This window comes from Sciurus vulgaris (genome assembly GCF_902686455.1).
Source record: "Sciurus vulgaris genome assembly, chromosome: 1".
Classification (NCBI taxonomy): Eukaryota; Metazoa; Chordata; class Mammalia; order Rodentia; family Sciuridae; genus Sciurus; species Sciurus vulgaris.
The window spans coordinates 81,023,757-81,041,297 of NC_136461.1; the positions used below are offsets into that span (position 1 = coordinate 81,023,757).

Below are 17,541 nucleotides of genomic sequence, written 5' to 3' on the forward strand. Positions count from 1 at the left end.
ACATATTTTATGAAGAAAGGAATGACAGTGTTATAGACTGTTGGAATCAATGACAAATAAAATGGACATTAGGAAAAGTTCATTGATGAATTAGCAACTTGACAGCTACTGGTGATTTAATTTCAATTTATTTGGAATGGCCAGTTTTCTACAGATTGTGGTGTAAATGAGAAATGAGACAGTAATATAGAAACTAGACTTTGCAGGGGTTGAAAGAAAGGGTGGTAGTTGGAGGGAGGTATAGATATGAAGGACAGTTTTTTACAGTGAAGGTCTTGAACATGTTTAAGTGCTATTATTTAAAAAAATAAAAATAAAAAACTGGTTGTGGTGGTACATGCCTGTATTCCCAGCTACTCGGGAGGCTGAGGCAGGAGGACTGCATATTCAAGGCCAACCTCAGTAACTTACCAGGAACCTATCTCAAATAAAAAGAAAGGGGCCAGGAATGTAGCTCAATGGTAGAGTACTTGACTAGTGTGTGTGAAGCCCCAGGGGTTCAATGCCCAGTACTACCACAGGGAATGGGAAAAATAAGAAGAAAAAAACCCTAAAATAATAGATTGAGGGTAAAGGAAGGAGGAAAAAATGTTAGTAGTGTGAGGATCCTGAGAAAGTGGATAGGAATTGAATCCAGAACACATGTGAAGCTTAACTTAGATAGGTGGAAGATGACCTTTTTTTATTGTAGGAAAGATAGATAGGAAAAAATGCAGGTTGTAAAGTTTACAGTCCAATGGGAATCTAGGAATATTTCACAGAATGAGTCAATTTGTGAATAAAAAAATGAACACAAAAAGAAATAAGATTTCAAATGTAGAGTGTGAAAAGGAGAACATTTACTCAATTCTTTTTTTTATTTTTCCATGCTGGGGGTTAAACCTAGGACCTTGTACGTGCTAGGCATACGCTTTACCTCTGAGCTATTCCCCCAGCCCTTGTTATTTTATTTTGAAACAGGTTCTTGTCTCTTAAGTTTCCCAGGCTTTCCTGGAACTTAAAATCCTCCCGCCTCAGTCTCCCCAAGTAGGTAGGATTATAGGCATGCATCACCACAACCACCTATCTATTCATTTCTTGTTCCTTTTCATTTGAAGTCCTGGGGATGAAACCTCGGACTTTGTATATGCTAGGCAAGCATCCTATCACTGAGCTATCTCCCCAGTCTTGTTGGGTTTTTATGTCTTATTTTAGTGTTTATGATGTGGCTACTTCTTTAACATATATGTGAATGAAGTATTTTTATTGCTAAAAAGTAAGTTTTGTTTTTGTATTTTCAAAACATTGCTTCCTGGTTTATGCTTCTCATTTTTTCATCATTTATTTTTATTTAAAAACTTCTTTGAAATTTTATTTATTTGTTTATTTTTGAGATGTGGGTTCAGGTTGGCCTCCATTCCTGGGTTCAAACAATCCTCCTGCCTTAGCCTACCAAGTAGCTGGGACTATAGGCCACCCCTCTAATACACAGCTTACTTTGATTTTTTAAAATACATCTGAAACTGATTGATAGGATACGCTACATATTTATAATTTTTTCTTCTGACTGATGTTTATCTGTGATTTAATTTAAAATACTTACTGAGAACTGCTTTACAAGGTATCAAAGCTGGAACAAGAACTTCAGAAACAGAGGGAAAGTTCAGCTGAAAAGTTGAGAAAAATGGAGGAAAAATGTGAAACAGCTGCGCACGATGCAGATATGAAAAGGCAAAAAGTTATTGAGCTTACTGGTACTTCCAGGTAAAATGCAAATATGTTCATTTTATTTACCTTCTCATTTTTATATCAGCAATATCTGAGTTTCAAAGTTAGTATCCACTAAAATATTTGTCTGGAGAATTTATTTCTTCGTAGTCTGAATTCATATAGTATTTTTTTTGTATCTGCCTTGTATCCTTCATTATGCCTTTTTTTGTATTATAGTTTAATACCTTAACCTTTCTGTTGTATTGTAAGTTCTTTAAGGCAAAGGATATCTTGCTTATTTTAGGGTTCTGTACAACAATTAGCATAACTAGTATAAATTCTTATGCTTCATAGGCACTCAGCAGCTGATGTATTGAATGGTGAATAACATTCAAAGTTATAGGCAAAGTTTCCTCACATAGAGGAAACTTGCAGGAACTCTTAACTATATAAGGGAGGGAATAACAATGAAAGAAACAGTGACTTTCAGCCTTGACTAAACATTAAAATCACATGAGCAGCTTGTAAAAAACACTGATGCCTGGGCCCCTCATTTAGATTAAATTACACATGGAGATTCTGATTTAGTTTAACTGGGTTGGGTCCAGGCATCAATATTTTAATTGGTCAGTTAAAGAACCCATGAGCTGAAAAAATACCCCATTTCCCCAGACCCTCTTTTTTTTTTTTTTTTTTTTTTTTTTTTTTGCGGTGCTGGGGATCGAACCCAGGGCTTTGTGCTTGCAAGGCAAGCACTCTACCAACTGAGCTGTCTCCCCAGCCCCCAGACCCTCTTCTTTGTCAACAAGATTTGGCATATAGTAATTAATAATACACTCATAATTAGTCCACTCTTCTACCAACCAGAGTTGAATGAACTTACTATATGTTAGAACTAAAAACTTATCCCCAGATTCCCTCTCTCCACCCAGTGTTTATGGCTAACCATAGTCCTTCAGGCCTTCTTTTTCTCATTGACAAGTATCTACCCATTAACATAGCCTTACCATTGTTGTTTACCTTGGGTCCATGAAGACTAATCAAATTATAACTTTATGTTTATGCCACACACCACAAGAAGTGCTAGATTTCCGGGTCAACTCTCATCCTTTCCATGAATTCTCAAAAAGATATCCACATGTTCTCCTTTTTCCTGCCCCATTCCAACTTCTGAAGGACTGTAGTGCACAGTCCTTACTAAGAGGCATTCCTATTTTCTCTATGTCTTCTTTTCTCCTGCTGTACCAGAAACCTGACACTCCCTTGAGGACATTGTTTCTGTCCCTCAGCTCTCTAAAGTAAAACTTTTACCCATAGTTCTTGTACCACACAGTCAGGGCCTGAAATAGTGTACCATACTCTGAACTTAACGTCATTAGATCATATTATCTCTCATGTTGCTGATTCTTATAGGCCTCCTGGCTTACTGCTGCTCTTTCCACCACCACTCCTGATTCTTAGAGGATTTGTGGGGTAGAAACGGTAGTAACTGGGAATTGAACCCAGGAATGCTTTATCACTGAGCTACATCCCAGATCCTTTTTTTTTGAGACAGCATATCATTTAGTTAGTTGCCCAAGCTTGCCTTCTTATGATCACCCTACCTCAGCCTCCTGAGGTGCTGGGATTATAGGCATGTACCACTGTGCCTAGTTCTTAGGGGTATCAGTATACACCTAAAAGATGCCTCTGACATCTTGGCTTCTCTCTCTCTCTCTCTTTTTTTTAATCCTCTCCTCTAATAATCTTGATTTCTATCATTCCTCAGACAGTCCCATGGTTTGCCTTAGATCTTATTATTTCCAGTATCTGTAATTTCTCCAAAATTTGACTTTTAGGTGTCATTTCCTTTAGTACTCCACGTCTAACAATTTTTTGGTCCATCAGTTCCACCACCATCTAATTCCCTGATTCCCTCTCTCCTTTCTTTTTTTTCTTTTCTTTTCTGTGTTTGTGTGTGAGAGAGAGAGAGAGTGTGTGTGTGTGTTACTTGGATTGAACCCACGGGCACTTAACCACTGAGATACATCCCTAACCCTTTTTTAATTTTGAGATAGGGTCTTGCTGAATTGCTGAAACTGGCCTCAAACCTGCATTTTCCTGCCTCAGCCTCCCCAGTGACTGGGATTACAACGTGCACCACTCTTCCCAGCTCCTTTCTTGACTGAGTTTAAAATCAAGTTAGTCATTTAAATCATTAGTATGCATATATCCACAACTCCTTTACCCTTTTCTTTGAGATGTATAGTATGGAGTTAAAATCCAGCTCAGACTACTCCATGCTAGCATCTCTTTAGAAGCTAGAGAAAAATATAGTCTCACGTTAAATCCTAACTTCAGACCTTAAATGTGCCCTTTATACTGCCTGGTAATCATAGTATTTTTTATAAAAGTGTTTTTTTTTTTCCCCCCCACATTTGGCTCTTCTTTGAAAACTCCAATAACCCTTCCCCAGTTCTTGCTTTCATCGATTATCTTGCTTTGTCCTCCGCTGGAAAAATTCAAACAATTGCTTCTTTCTTTTTAACCCCTACAATTTTTTTTTTTTTTTTTTTTTTTTTTTTTACTTTTCAACAACAAAAAAATCTCTTCTTGATTATTGCTAATAAGCATATTCTGTAGGAAAGCTAATTCGTAAGTACCGATAGGAAGCTCATGAACTAAATAAATGTTTAAGCTTCACAAGAAAGATGTATCCTAGTTTCAAAAAATCTTCTCAATGAAGGATTTTCTCTTTTCTTGCCATTACTTTTTTCACTTCTAGAATTAAAATTTATAGAACATTTTTTTCCTCCCAATATTAGAGTAAAATGTATATGTCTCCTTGAATCTGTTTTAGAGTTAAAATATCCTCATACAGACAGAAAGGAAATGAATTTATTTAGCACCTTGTCTGTTCTAGGAAATGTGCCAGACAAACATATTAACTCATTTAATCTCAAAACAACCCTATGTTATGGTTTTATTTTCTGTTTTTAAAATGAAGAAACTGAAACTCAAATAAGTTAGATTATGAGATGCACAATTAGACATGTTCTAAAACCAGAGTTATTTTATTTTATTTTGTTTTGTTACACAACTACTAAAAGGTTCTTTTGGCACCACATGTAAATGTCACTGCACATGGTTGGTCCTGCCCTAGTTGCTCAGTACTAAGGTTCTTGTAGCACTTACTAGATTTCTCAGATTGCCCCTGTAGCAATTTCTAAATCTTTTTTACATTGAAGCTAGAGAGTCTCAGCTGCCATGTTCTAGAAGTTTAGTATTACTTTGGGATAATTCTTCTTTTGACCCTGTTTCCAATTTCGGACTTAATTACTCTCAGTGACTTTGAGACAAAGTAAAGTATTCTGGAAAAACTGGTGGATTTAATGCCTGGCATAAAAATTTAAAGGTTATAGGAAAATTTTTAGTTTGGGGTTATTTATTAGTGGTTTAGAACTTTTAAACCCTTAAATTATCTTATACCAATGTTTCATTTGCCCAACTTCAGCAAGGAATGAGTAGTTGGTCACTAATGTGGAAATAAAGGTGGTATTTGTCAAGTATTAAAACCTTAAAACAGCCAGGTATGGTGGTGCACTCTCCTGTAACAAAGCCAGTATCAGCAAAAGTGAGGCGCTAAGCAACTCAGTGAGACTCTGTCTCTAAATAAAATACAAAATAGTGCTGGGGATAAGGCTGTGATTGAGTACCCCTGAGTTCAATCCCCAGTACCCCCAAAACCCTTAAAACAAAAACTAGTTTTTGGTAGAATTTTTTTAAATCAATATTTTCTTGGCATTTCTACTTCTTTGGGTTATCATATGCATCAGTTATTATATGATGCAAAGATATAGTGTTACCCTGTTGAAACCTTCAGGCTTGTAGAACTCTTTTTTTGTTCTGTTTTACTAAATGACTATAGACTACCGAACTTTTTGGGTTCTTGTATATGATTGTTTTTTGTTTTGTTTTTTTGGTTCAGGAGATTGAACTAAAGGGCACTTTATCACTGAGCTACATCCCCAGACCTTTTATTTTTTGTTTTGAGACAGAGTCTTGATAAATTTCTGAGACTGGCTTAGAACTGATGATATTCCTGCCTCAATCCTGAGTAGCTAGGATTATAGTGTGCACCACCACACCTGGCTTTGTATTTGTTTTTATCATTTTTCCCAACTCCTTTGCTGACAAGCTATAAGTTCTTTACAAAATATGTCAGCACCTTTTGATTATTCTTTTGTGATTATCTGTTTTATATCTTCTTTAATATTAGAAACCAATTGGTTAGTTAAAAATTATTTACCTGGGATTTTAGAAATGTAAAAGGGTCATTAACACTTGTCTAATCCAGTAACTCTGAACTGAGTTGGGCCATGGATATATTTGGGATCTAATAAAAAGTTATAAGTTGTCAATATGTGGATGTATATATGAGTACATAATTTCATATATTGTTTCAGAGATTTTATAGCTCTCCTCAAGATCACTCATGGACTTCAGCTTAAAAACCCCTTGAACAAATCCCAATTTGTTTAAGTTGTATTTATTTATTTTTTGGTGCTGAAAATTGAACTCAGGATATCGTGTGTGTATCTTATATTCTACCACTGAGCTACACCTCTCACTCTGCATTTAGGAAAGAAATGATCCTACTTGCAAACTCAGTTTGAGGAAATTTCAAAGGACAAAAACAAACAAAATATCTTTTCACCAAGGAGCATGAACTGCCTACCATTGAGGATAACATTAGCAATTGTTAATTAATGAATGTCACCTTGGAGACCAACAAAGGGACTTAAAACTACCTCTTAGTATGTTAATTTATTTATAATATAGGCTCTTCTATATTGGAGTAAACTCAGGACTCACTCTTAAATTAATAAATCTGGCTCTTTCACTTTTAATGTCTAGCTGTATTGCCTTAAAGTCACCTAACCTTCCATTTCCCTCTATAAAGCAGGGAAGCTGTACAGTCTGGGAATCTTTCATCTCTTTTAATGCTAACAAAGATAATTCTAATAATAAAGCCCTGAGTAAAAATGACTGACTTGGCTCCCCTGTGAACAGTATGATCTTTATGATGAATAATTTGATTGATTGGCTTCATTATTAATTGTGTCAGATAGTAGAAATTCCAGATTAAAGGAGGTGTCTATCCCTGGATATTCTCAATACATATGAAGTTTTATTAAGTTATATGTAGTTAGGTTGAAAAGAATGCTAACTTGTTCAATATTACAAGGTATACGTTTGTATTTAGTGGTATGTAATACATAAAAAAATTTTTTAAAATATAATAGGTGAATTAAGATTCTGAGTAGACAGCCTTAAAGAAAAATGAAAAGATGGTATTTGCTGGTAAATGGATAGAACTGGAGAATATCGTGTTAAGCAAAATAAGCCAATCAGAAAAACCAAAGGCGGAATGTTTTCTCTGGTATGTGGATATCAATTCACAAAAAGGTAGGGGTGGCTAGGGAAGAATAGTTACTTTGGATTAGGCAGAGGGGAGTGAAGGAAGGGAAGATGGGGGTATGTGGGTAGAAAGGATAGTAGAATCAATCGGATATTTACCCTATGTACATATATGATCACACAACTGGTGTGTTTCTGCATCATGTACAACCAAAAGAATGAGAAGTTATATTCCATTTATATATGATGTATTAGAGTTCATTCTACTGTCATGTATAACTAATTAAAACAAATTAAGAAATTAAAAAATTTTTTAAAACCCTAAAAGAATGCTTATTATAAAAAAGAATGATGGATACAGTAAAATACTAAGGGAAGCCAGAATCTGCTGAACTTAAGGTTAGTTAAAAGACAATGATGCTTTTTGATGCTTTGACATTTCTGATGGTAAGGAAAGGAAACACTAGGCTAGGTAATCCAGAGAACTAAGGCAGTCGGTGGTTCCCATACTCTCACAACTCTATTTAATCCCACCAATTTCCTTATAAAACCAAACACAAACACATGATAACTGAATAAAATGTCTTGAAATCAGAAATAATCTTAAAATAAGTCTATGTAAAATGTGAGATATAAGAATATGTTTTGGGGCATATTTTTTTTTATTTGTTTTGTTTTTAGTAAGTTAATAGAAGTATTTTATTATTTTACATTTCTTCAGTCACAGATTCCAAAGTAAACAACCACTATCAAATGGAAAAAAAAAAGATTCTGAGTAGGCATTTTGCTAATATTTGTGTTTACATAATTTGCAGGCTTTCTTTAGTCAGAGATAAGTCTAATGGTTTTTATGTTTCCAGATTACCTGTTCTATTGTTTGTTTTTAATTAGGCAAGTAAAACTTGAGATGGATCAGTACAAGGAAGAACTATCTAAAATGGAAAAAGAAATAATGCATCTAAAAAGAGATGGAGAAAATAAAGCCATACATCTCTCTCAATTAGATATGATCTTAGATCAGACAAAGATAGAACTAGAAAAGAAAACAAATGCTGGTAAGCAAATAGTTAACTGAGTTTAACTCCCTGTATATTGGTACTTAAGAAGTTGAATAAAATGAGAATTTGAAGTGGTGGGACTGAAAGGAACCAAGAGCATTTAGTATTATTCAGTATGTTGCCTCTTATAGATGAGTAAAACTGGATATTCTTTTTTTTTTTTTTAAGTAAATCTTGTTTTTATTTTATTTTCTTATTTGTAAACTGAATATTCTTATTTATAGTTATTTAAATGTTCTTAATAACAAATGTTTTATATATCATTATAAAGTTATTCTCTCCGCATAATAGTGAAGGAGTTAGAGAAGTTACAACACCACACTGAAACTGAACTAACAGAAACTGTGCAGAAACGGGAAGCACTGGAGACTGAACTACATAATGCTCATGGAGAATTAAAAAGTACTTTAAGACAACTGCAGGAATTGAGAGATGTACTACAGAAAGCTCAGTTATCATTGGAGGAAAAATATACTACCATAAAGGATCTCACAGCTGAACTTAGGTAAGTTAAATATTAAGAACTTTAAAAAAAAAAAAAACGATATAACAATTGCAGGCATTTCTTTTATTACTCTGAATCCTTGGTCGTCCAATAACATTTATATTTTAGGTGTCCAAACTTCTAATTGTCTCTGCTTTGCTGTGGCTCATCCTAGTCAGCTACCCCATGTTCCATCTAATTAACTCAGCTGTTGTTTGGCTGCTAATCCTTCTACCCTAACTCTTTGGATCATTTTACACTGGTAATAGTGGCAAAGAAGAAAGGAAGGAACAATTGGGCAAGCATATAGCAGTAGCTAATAGCAAATTATTATTATTAGTAGTAGTATTTTTCTTTGTATTAATCCCATATTTTATGTCAAGACTGTGTCAGAGACTTCATTTATGTTTTCATTTCCTTTCAACATACCTCTCAGATATATACTACCACCTTTTTTTAATAGATGAGATGACGAAGTCTTGAGAAAAGTATGTATAATTAAATGCCCAAAGTAATATAGGTAAGGTCTAGAGAAGGGAATTAAATATGTCTGTCCAACTGTGATATTTTGATTAACAATAATAGCATAAAATACTATCTAGCAGACATCTATACTAAGTAGAGACCCAGAAAAGGAAAACAGTTAAAAGCAGATGTGAAATGTGGAATAAAGAACAGGATAAAAAACAAGATGATTTAGAAAATTAGATGATATACCCTAGGATTCTGTTTTGGGCCCTCCACTCTTTGATATCCATATACTTATTCTTAATAATTTTCATATGACTTTATACTATCTGACAGACACTTCCAAACTCCTATTTCCAGTATTGATTTCTTCCTTAAACTCCAGATTCATTACCCAACTACTTGTTATTTCCACTTTGATATTTTTAAGAAGCATCTAAAACTTGGTGTTGACCAAAATACAGCTCATCTATTTCCTCATAATGGTGCACCCACTTGTCTAGGTATCATGCAATTGCTCAAACCCAGAAATCTGGAAGATTATTATATATTTCCAGCTCTTTTTTCAGGTCATGTCAACTTTGTTTCCAAAGCTTTCGAAAATCCATTGATTTATTGGCCTCTTTTCTGTTACCACCTTACTGTGAGCCATCATCATCTCTCACCTGTTCTATTGTTGTGACTTCCTAATGGGACCCCATTTACATTCTGGATTCCCTCAATCTTATGTTTTCCACAGAAGAGATGATTTGTTGTTTTTTTGTTTGTTTGGTTTTTTTGTTTTGTTTGATTTTGTTTTGGTATGAGGGATTGAACCCAGGGGTGCTTTACCACTGAGCTACAGCCCCAGTTCATGTTTTTTTTTTTTTTTTTTTTTTTTTTTTTTTCAAACAGGTTCTCATTGAGTTGCTGAGGGTCTTAACTAAATTGCTGAGGTTGGCCTTGAATTTTCAATCCTCCTTCCTCAGCCTCCTGAGTTGCAGGGGTTACAGGCATGCACTACTCCCTGCTCAATTTGTAATTTGAAACATTAATTAGCTCATCTTGCTTCCCTATTTAAACTTTCTATGGTTTCCCAAAACATTCAGAATAAAAGTCAGACTCCTTTGGAAATGAAAATCATAACCACAATAAGATACCACTTCATACTCAGTAGGATGACCATTAAAAAAAAAAAAAAAAAAGCAAAATCCAAAAATAACAAGTGTTGGTAAGTGTGTAGAGAAATTAGAATCTTTATACATTGCTGGTACAGGCTTAAAATGGTGGTAGCAACTCTGGAAAATAGTTTGGCAGTCTTTTTTTTTTATTTTTTTTTATTTTTTTTTATTGTAAACAAATGGGATACATGTTGTTTCTCTGTTTGTACATGGCGTAAAGGCATACCATTTGTGTAATCATAAATTTACATAGAGTAATGTTGTTTGATTCATTCTGTTATTTTTTCCCTTCCCCCCACCCCTCCCACCCCTCTTTACCCTCTATACAGTACTTCCTTCCTCCATACTTGCCCCCCTCCCTAACCCTAACTCTAACCCTAACACTAACCCTTCCCTCCCCCCCATTATGTGTCATCCTCCACTTATTAGCGATATCATTCGTCCTTTGGCTTTTTGAGATTGGCTTATCTCACTTAGCATGATATTCTCCAATTTCATCCATTTGCCTGCAAATGCCATAATTTTATCATTCTTTATGGCTGAGTAATATTCCATTGTATATATATACCACAGTTTCTTTATCCATTCATCAATTGAAGGGCATCTAGGTTGGTTCCACAGTCTGGCTATTGTGAATTGAGCAGCTATGAACATTGATGTGGCTGTATCTCTGTAGTATGCTGATTTGAAGTCCTTTGGGTATAGGCCAAGGAGTGGGATAGCTGGGTCAAATGGAGGGTCCATTCCAAGTTTTCTAAGGAATCTCCACACTGCTTTCCAGAGTGGCTGCACTAATTTGCAGCCCCACCAGCAGTGTATGAGTGTACCTTTCTCCCCACATCCTCGCCAACACCTGTTGTTGCTCGTATTCTTGATAATCGCCATTCTAATTGGGGTGAGATGGAATCTTAGGGTGGTTTTGATTTGCATTTCTCTTATTACTAGAGATGTTGAACATTTTTCCATATGTTTGTTGATTGCTTGTAGATCTTCTTCTGTGAAGTGTCTATTCATTTCCTTAGCCCATTTGTCGACTGGATTATTTGAATTCTTGGAGTAGAGTTTTTTGAATTCTTTATAGATTCTGGAGATTAGTGCTCTATCTGAAGTATGATTGGCAAAGATATTCTCCCACTCTGTAGGCTCTTTTTTCGCATTGCTGATAGTTTCCTTTGCTGAGAGAAACTTTTTAGTTTGAATCTATCCCAGTGGTTGATTCTAGCTTTTATTTCTTGTGCTATGGGAGTCCTGTTAAGGAAGTCTGATCCTAGACCAACAAGGTGAAGATTTGGACCTACTTTTTCTTCTATAATCTGCAGGGTCTCTGGTCTGATTCCGAGGTCCTTAATCCGTTTTGAGTTTAGTTTCGTGCATGGTGAGAGATATGGGTTTAGTTTCATTCTGTTGCATATGGATTTCCAATTCTCCCAGCACCATTTGTTGAAGAGGCTATCTTTTCTCCATTGCATATTTTTGGCACCTTTGTCTAGTATGAGAAAATTGTATTTCTTTGGGTTTGTGTCCGTGTCCTCTATTCTGTACCATTGATCTACCTTTCTATTTTGGTACCAATACCATGCCGTTTTTGTTACTATTGCTTTGTAGTAGAGTTGAAGATCTGGTATTGCGATACCCCCTGCTTCACTCTTCCTGCTAAGGATTGCTTTAGCTATTCTGGGTTTCTTATTCTTCCAGATGAATTTCATAATTGCTTGCTCTATTTCTGTAAGGTACGTCATTGGGATTTTAATTGGAATTGCATTGAATTTGTATAGCACTTTAGGTAGTATGGCCATTTTGACAATATTAATTCTTCCTATCCAAGAACATGGAAGATCTTTCCATCTTCTAAGGTGTTCTTTAATTTCTTTCTTTAGTGATGTATAGTTCTCATTGTAGAGGTCTTTCACCTCTTTTGTGAAATTGATTCCCAAGTATTTTATTTTTTTCGAGGCTATTGTGAATGGGGTAGTTTTCCTAATTTTTCTTTCTGAAGATTCATCACTTATGTATAAAAATGCATTGGATTTATGGACATTGATCTTGTAACCTGCTACTTTACTGAATTCACTTATGAGTTCTAAGAGTTTTCTGGTGGAATTTCCAGGTTCCTCTAAATATACAATCATGTCATCAGCGAACAGGGATAGTTTGAGTTCTTCTTTTCCAATTCGTATCCCTTTAATTTCTTTGGTTTGTCTAATTGCTCTGGCCAGAGTCTCAAGAACGATGTTGAATAGAAGTGGTGAAAGAGGGCATCCCTGCCTTGTTCCAGTTTTTAGGGGGAATGTTTTCAGTTTTTCACCATTTAGAATGATATTAGCCATGGGCTTAGCATAAATGGCCTTTACAATGTTAAGGAATGTTCCCAATATCCCTATTTTTTCTAGTGTTTTGAGCATGAAGGGGTGCTGTATTTTATCAAATGCTTTTTCTGCATCTATTGAAATAATCATGTGATTCTTGACTTTAAGTCTTTTGATATGGTGAATTATGTTTATTGATTTCCTGATGTTGAACCAACCTTGCATCCCTGGGATGAAACCCACTTGATCATGGTGCACTATCTTTTTAATATGTTTTTGTATGCGATTTGCTAAAATTTTGTTGAGAATTTTTGCGTCGATGTTCATTAAGGATATTGGTCTGAAATTTTCTTTCCTTGATGAGTCTCTGTCTGGTTTAGGTATCAGGGTGATATTGGCTTCATAGAATGAGTTTGGGAGGGTTCCCTCCTCTTCTATTTTATGGAATACTTTGAGAAGTATTGGAATGAGCTCTTCTTTAAAGGTTTTGTAGAACTCGGCTGAGAACCCATCTGGTCCCGGACTTTTCTTTGTTGGTAGGCTTTTGATGACTTCTTCTATTTCAGTACTTGAAATTGGTCTATTTAAATTGTTTATGTCTAGTATTTCAATCCTGTCTGTTGTGATATTTCCTTGTTCATTCCGAATTTTAGTGATTTGGGTTTTCTCTCGTCTTTGTTAGTGTGGCTAAAGGTTTATCAATTTTGTTTATTTTTTCGAAGAACCAACTATTTATTTTGTCAATTTTTTGTATTGTTTCTTTTGTTTCAATTTCATTGATTTCAGCTCTGAGTTTAACTATTTCCTGTCTTCTACTACTTTTGGTGCTGTTCTGTTCTTCTTTTTCTAGGGCTTTGAGCTGTAGTGTTAGGTCGTTTATTTGTTGAGTTTTACTTCTTTTATTAAATGCGCTCCATGAAATAAATTTCCCTCTAACTACTGCTTTCATAGTGTCCCAGAGATTTTGATATGATATTTCTTTGTTCTCATTTACCTCTAAGAATTTTTTTTTTAAATTTATTTATTTATTTATTTTTTTGTGGTGCTAGGGATTGAACCCAGGGCCTTGTGCTTGCGATGTAAGCACTCTACCAAGTGAGCTATCTCCCCAGCCCTACCTCTAAGAATTTTTTAATTTCCTTCGTAATATCTTCTGTTATCCATTCATCATATAATAGCATATTGTTTAATCTCCAGCTGTTGGAATAGTTTCTGTGTTTTACTCTTTCATTTATTTCTAACTTCAATCCATTATGATCTGATAGAATACATGGTAGTGTCTCTATCTTCTTGTATTTGCTAACATTAGCTTTGTGGCATAATATATGGTCTATTTTAGAGAAGGATCCATGTGCTGCTGAGAAGAAAGTGTATTCGCTCTTGGTTGGATGGTATATTCTATAAATGTCCGTTAAGTCTAAATTATTGATTGTGTTATTGAGATCTGTGGTTTCTTTGTTCAATTTTTGTCTGGAAGATCTGTCCAGTGGTGAGAGAGGCGTGTTAAAATCACCTAGTATTATTGTGTTATGGTCTATTTGGTTTCTGAAATTGAGAAGGATTTGTTTGACATACATGGATGAGCCACTGTTTGGGGCATAGATGTTTATGATTGTTATATCTTGCTGATTTATGCTTCCCTTAAGCAGTATGAAATGACCTTCTTTATCCCCTCTGACTAACTTTGGCTTGAAGTCCACATTATCTGAAATGAGGATGGATACTCCAGCTTTTTTGCTGAGTCCATGTGCATGGTATGTTTTTCCCCATCCTTTCACCTTTAGTCTGTGGGTATCTTTTTCTATGAGGTGAGTCTCTTGCAGGCAACATATTGTTGGATCTTTCTTTTTAATCCAATCTGCCAGTCTATGTCTTTTGATTGATGAATTCAGGCCATTAACATTCAGGGTTATTATAGAGATATGATTTGGTTTCCCGGTCATTTGGTTCATTTTTTAAATTTTATTTATTTATTTGTTTGACACAACTTGTTTCCTCCTTTATTTGACAATCCCTTTAGGATAATTCCTCCCTTTGCTGATTTGCTTCTTTGGTTTTCATCTCTTCCTCATGGAATATTTTGCTGAGAATGTTCTGTAATGCTGGCTTTCTTTTTGTAAATTCTTTTAGCTTTTGTTTATCATGGAAGGATTTTATTTCATCGTCAAATTTGAAGGTAAGTTTTGCTGGGTATAAGATTCTTGGTTGGCATCCATTTTCTTTCAGGGCTTGAAAAATGTTGTTCCAGGCCCTTGTAGCTTTTAGGGTCTGGATTGAAAAATCTGCTGATATCCGTATTGGTTTCCCCTGAATGTAATTTGGTTCTTTTCTCTCACAGCCTTTAAAATTCTGTCTTTATTTTGTATGTTAGATATTTTCATTATAATGTGCCTTGGTGTGGGTCTGTTGTAATTTTGTATATTTGGAGTCCTATAAGCCTCTTGAACTTGATTTTCCATTTCATTCTTCAGATTTGGGAAATTTTCTGATATTATTTCATTGAATAAATTGTTCATTCCTTTGGCTTGTTTCTCTAGGCCTTCCTCAATCCCAATAATTCTTAAATTTGGCCTTTTCATGATATCCCATAGTTCTTGTAGATTCTGTTCATGATTTCTTACCATCTTCTCTGTTTGTTCAACTTTGTTTTCAAGGTTAAATATTTTGTCTTCACTGTCTGAGGTTCTGTCTTCCAAGTGTTCTACCCTATTGGATATGCTTTCTATGGAGTTCTTAATTTGGTTTATTGTTTCCTTCATGTCAAGGATTTCTGTTTGGTTTTTATTCAATATCTCTAACTCTTTATTGAAATGATCTTTTGCTTCCTGTATTTGCTCTTTTAACTGTCGATTGGTGCGATCATTCAGTGCGTGCATTTGCTCTTTCATCTCATCGTTTGCTTCTCTGATCATTTTAATTATGTACATTCTGAACTCCTTTTCTATCATTTCTTCTGCCATGCTGTCATTGGGTGTTATTGATGTAACATCTAGATTTGTTTGCAGCATTTTCTTTCCTTGTTTTCTCATATTGTTCAGGTATCAGTGGACCGCTGAGATATTGCAGATTTCCTCTATTGACTTACAATGTCCCTGAAGATTTCTATATATATCCCCCCTTAGCCTTCAGTAGGCTGAAGTCTTGGAGGAAGTTGATAATGCGGTGCTTCACAAGGAAGCTGCCTCTCTAGGAGTGGTGGCCTTCAGGTGGGGTATAATCCCTGCTAGTGGGCAGAGGTGCCTCCACTTGTTGACCAATGGTCATCCAAAGGGGACCTAGGCTGCGGGCTGAGGCAAGGCCTGTTTGGGCCTGAGTCTCTGGTTTTACCGTCCTTGTGGGGAAACCTCATCCGGCAGGGAAGACTCACCCGGTGGGGAGGTCTCGCTGGTCAGTTCCCTCCTAGAGGTTCCCCTCAATTTACAGCTACCGCCTGGGCTGGGCTGCCTCCTCTGCAAAGTTCCCAGGGGCCCGGCCCTACCTCCTGGGCCTGGGAGCCTCACCCTTCGCAGATAAATCTTCTTAGGCCGCCCCTCCTCAGAGAATCTGCCCGCAGGCCTGGAACCTTCACTCCGCCCTAAGCCTGTCTCTGTGCGGCTCTTCCACCAAGAAGCCTCTTAGATCCTGGGACCCTGCTCTGCACCTAATCGCCTGGCTATGCGGCCCCTCCTCTGAGCAGCCACCTGGGGCCCCGTACAATCGCTCTGAGACCCAGAGTCCCGCCACACGCCTTTCCTCCAGACAGCCGCCCAGTATTCCGGTGCGGTCACTAGGAGTCCAAGAAACTCACTGCGTGCCTCCACCTCCCACCAACCACCCGTAGCCCTGGGCAATCAATCACTCCAAGTCGAAGTGACCCTCCCCGTTCCTCCTCCTTCTCCAGATAACTCCCCAGGTGTTCAGGAGCGGTCGCTCTGAGTGGCTCTGAATCCACGTGACCCGCTGCACGGGTCCTCTGGGCAACCGCCCGGAGCTCTGGTGCGGCCACTCAAGACCAAGCGACCCACCACGCTTCTCTTCCAGGCAGCCCCCCTGTGTTCAGGAGCTGTCACTTTAAGTCCAAATAACTCACCACTCGCCTTCTCCTCTGAGCAACCGCGTGGAGCGCTAATGCAGTCACTGCCAGTCCAAACGACCCGCCGCGCTCCTCCTCCTCCTCCTCCTCCTCCTACTCCTCTGGGCAGGCCCCGGGGTTCAGAAGCGGTAGCTTAGAGTCCAAACAGCTCGCCGCGGAGCTTCTCCTCTGGCAACCACCTGTAGCTCTGGTGCAGTCACTCCAGATCCAAGCGGCCACGCTCCTCCTCCTCCTCCTCAGGGCAGGCCCCGGTGTTCTGAGTGCACACAGCTCTCCTCGCCGCTCCTCCCCTGGGCAGCCGCCGGAGCCCCAGTGGTTGCTCCGAGTCCCAGCGCTGTGCCGAGTGGCCTCCTCCACGGCGTTCCCAGTTGTCCGAGTTCACTGCCCCAGCGGGGCGAGGGGTGTCTCGCCGGCAGCTCTACTTCACGAAGTTTCCTGCGTTCCGGGACCACCGTCCCATCTGGGATGCCTCCCCAGGGGGTGAGAGTCACCCGGCTGCTTTGAGTTGGTCCCAAGCGTCTCAATATCTCCTCTTTTGAATCCTGAGTCCTGGAGCAACATGAAATGCAGCCACCCTCTAGGCCGCCATCTTGAAACCCAGTTTGGCTGTCTTTAAATAAGTTAAACATAAAATTAACCAGATGATAGAGAACCAGGAACTTCTGAGCTATGTCTCCAGCCCTTTTTATTTATTTTGAGACTGGGTCTTGCTAAGTTGTCTAGGCTGGCCTTAAACTTAAGATCCTCCTGCTTTTTAGCCTCTGAAATACTTGGGATTACATGCATACGCCATCACCCCTGGCTAAAACAGTGAAATCTTAAATTCTAGCTAATGGATTAATTTTGTAAGCTCTGTTATTTTCATAAATAGAAGTTAGAGTTTTCTTTAGAATTAATTCCATAT

The 17,541-nt window shown here is 37.3% G+C and overlaps 1 protein-coding gene across 6 annotated transcripts in view; it reads left to right on the forward strand.

The window, feature by feature from the left end:
• The window catches only part of CCDC18 (coiled-coil domain containing 18), a 138,160-nt gene that overhangs the window by 91,705 nt on the left and 28,914 nt on the right, over positions 1-17,541 (forward strand). For all 6 annotated transcript variants that reach the window (XR_013764582.1, XM_079144534.1, XM_079144533.1 and 3 more), the window contains 3 exons: positions 1,601-1,743; positions 7,981-8,144; positions 8,439-8,652. Coding sequence is in view for 5 of the 6 variants with exons in the window: in XM_079144534.1 (XP_079000660.1) it covers positions 1,601-1,743; positions 7,981-8,144; positions 8,439-8,652 (521 nt within the window). In the remaining variant the exon portion in view is untranslated. The remainder of the gene's footprint in view (positions 1-1,600; positions 1,744-7,980; positions 8,145-8,438; positions 8,653-17,541) is intronic.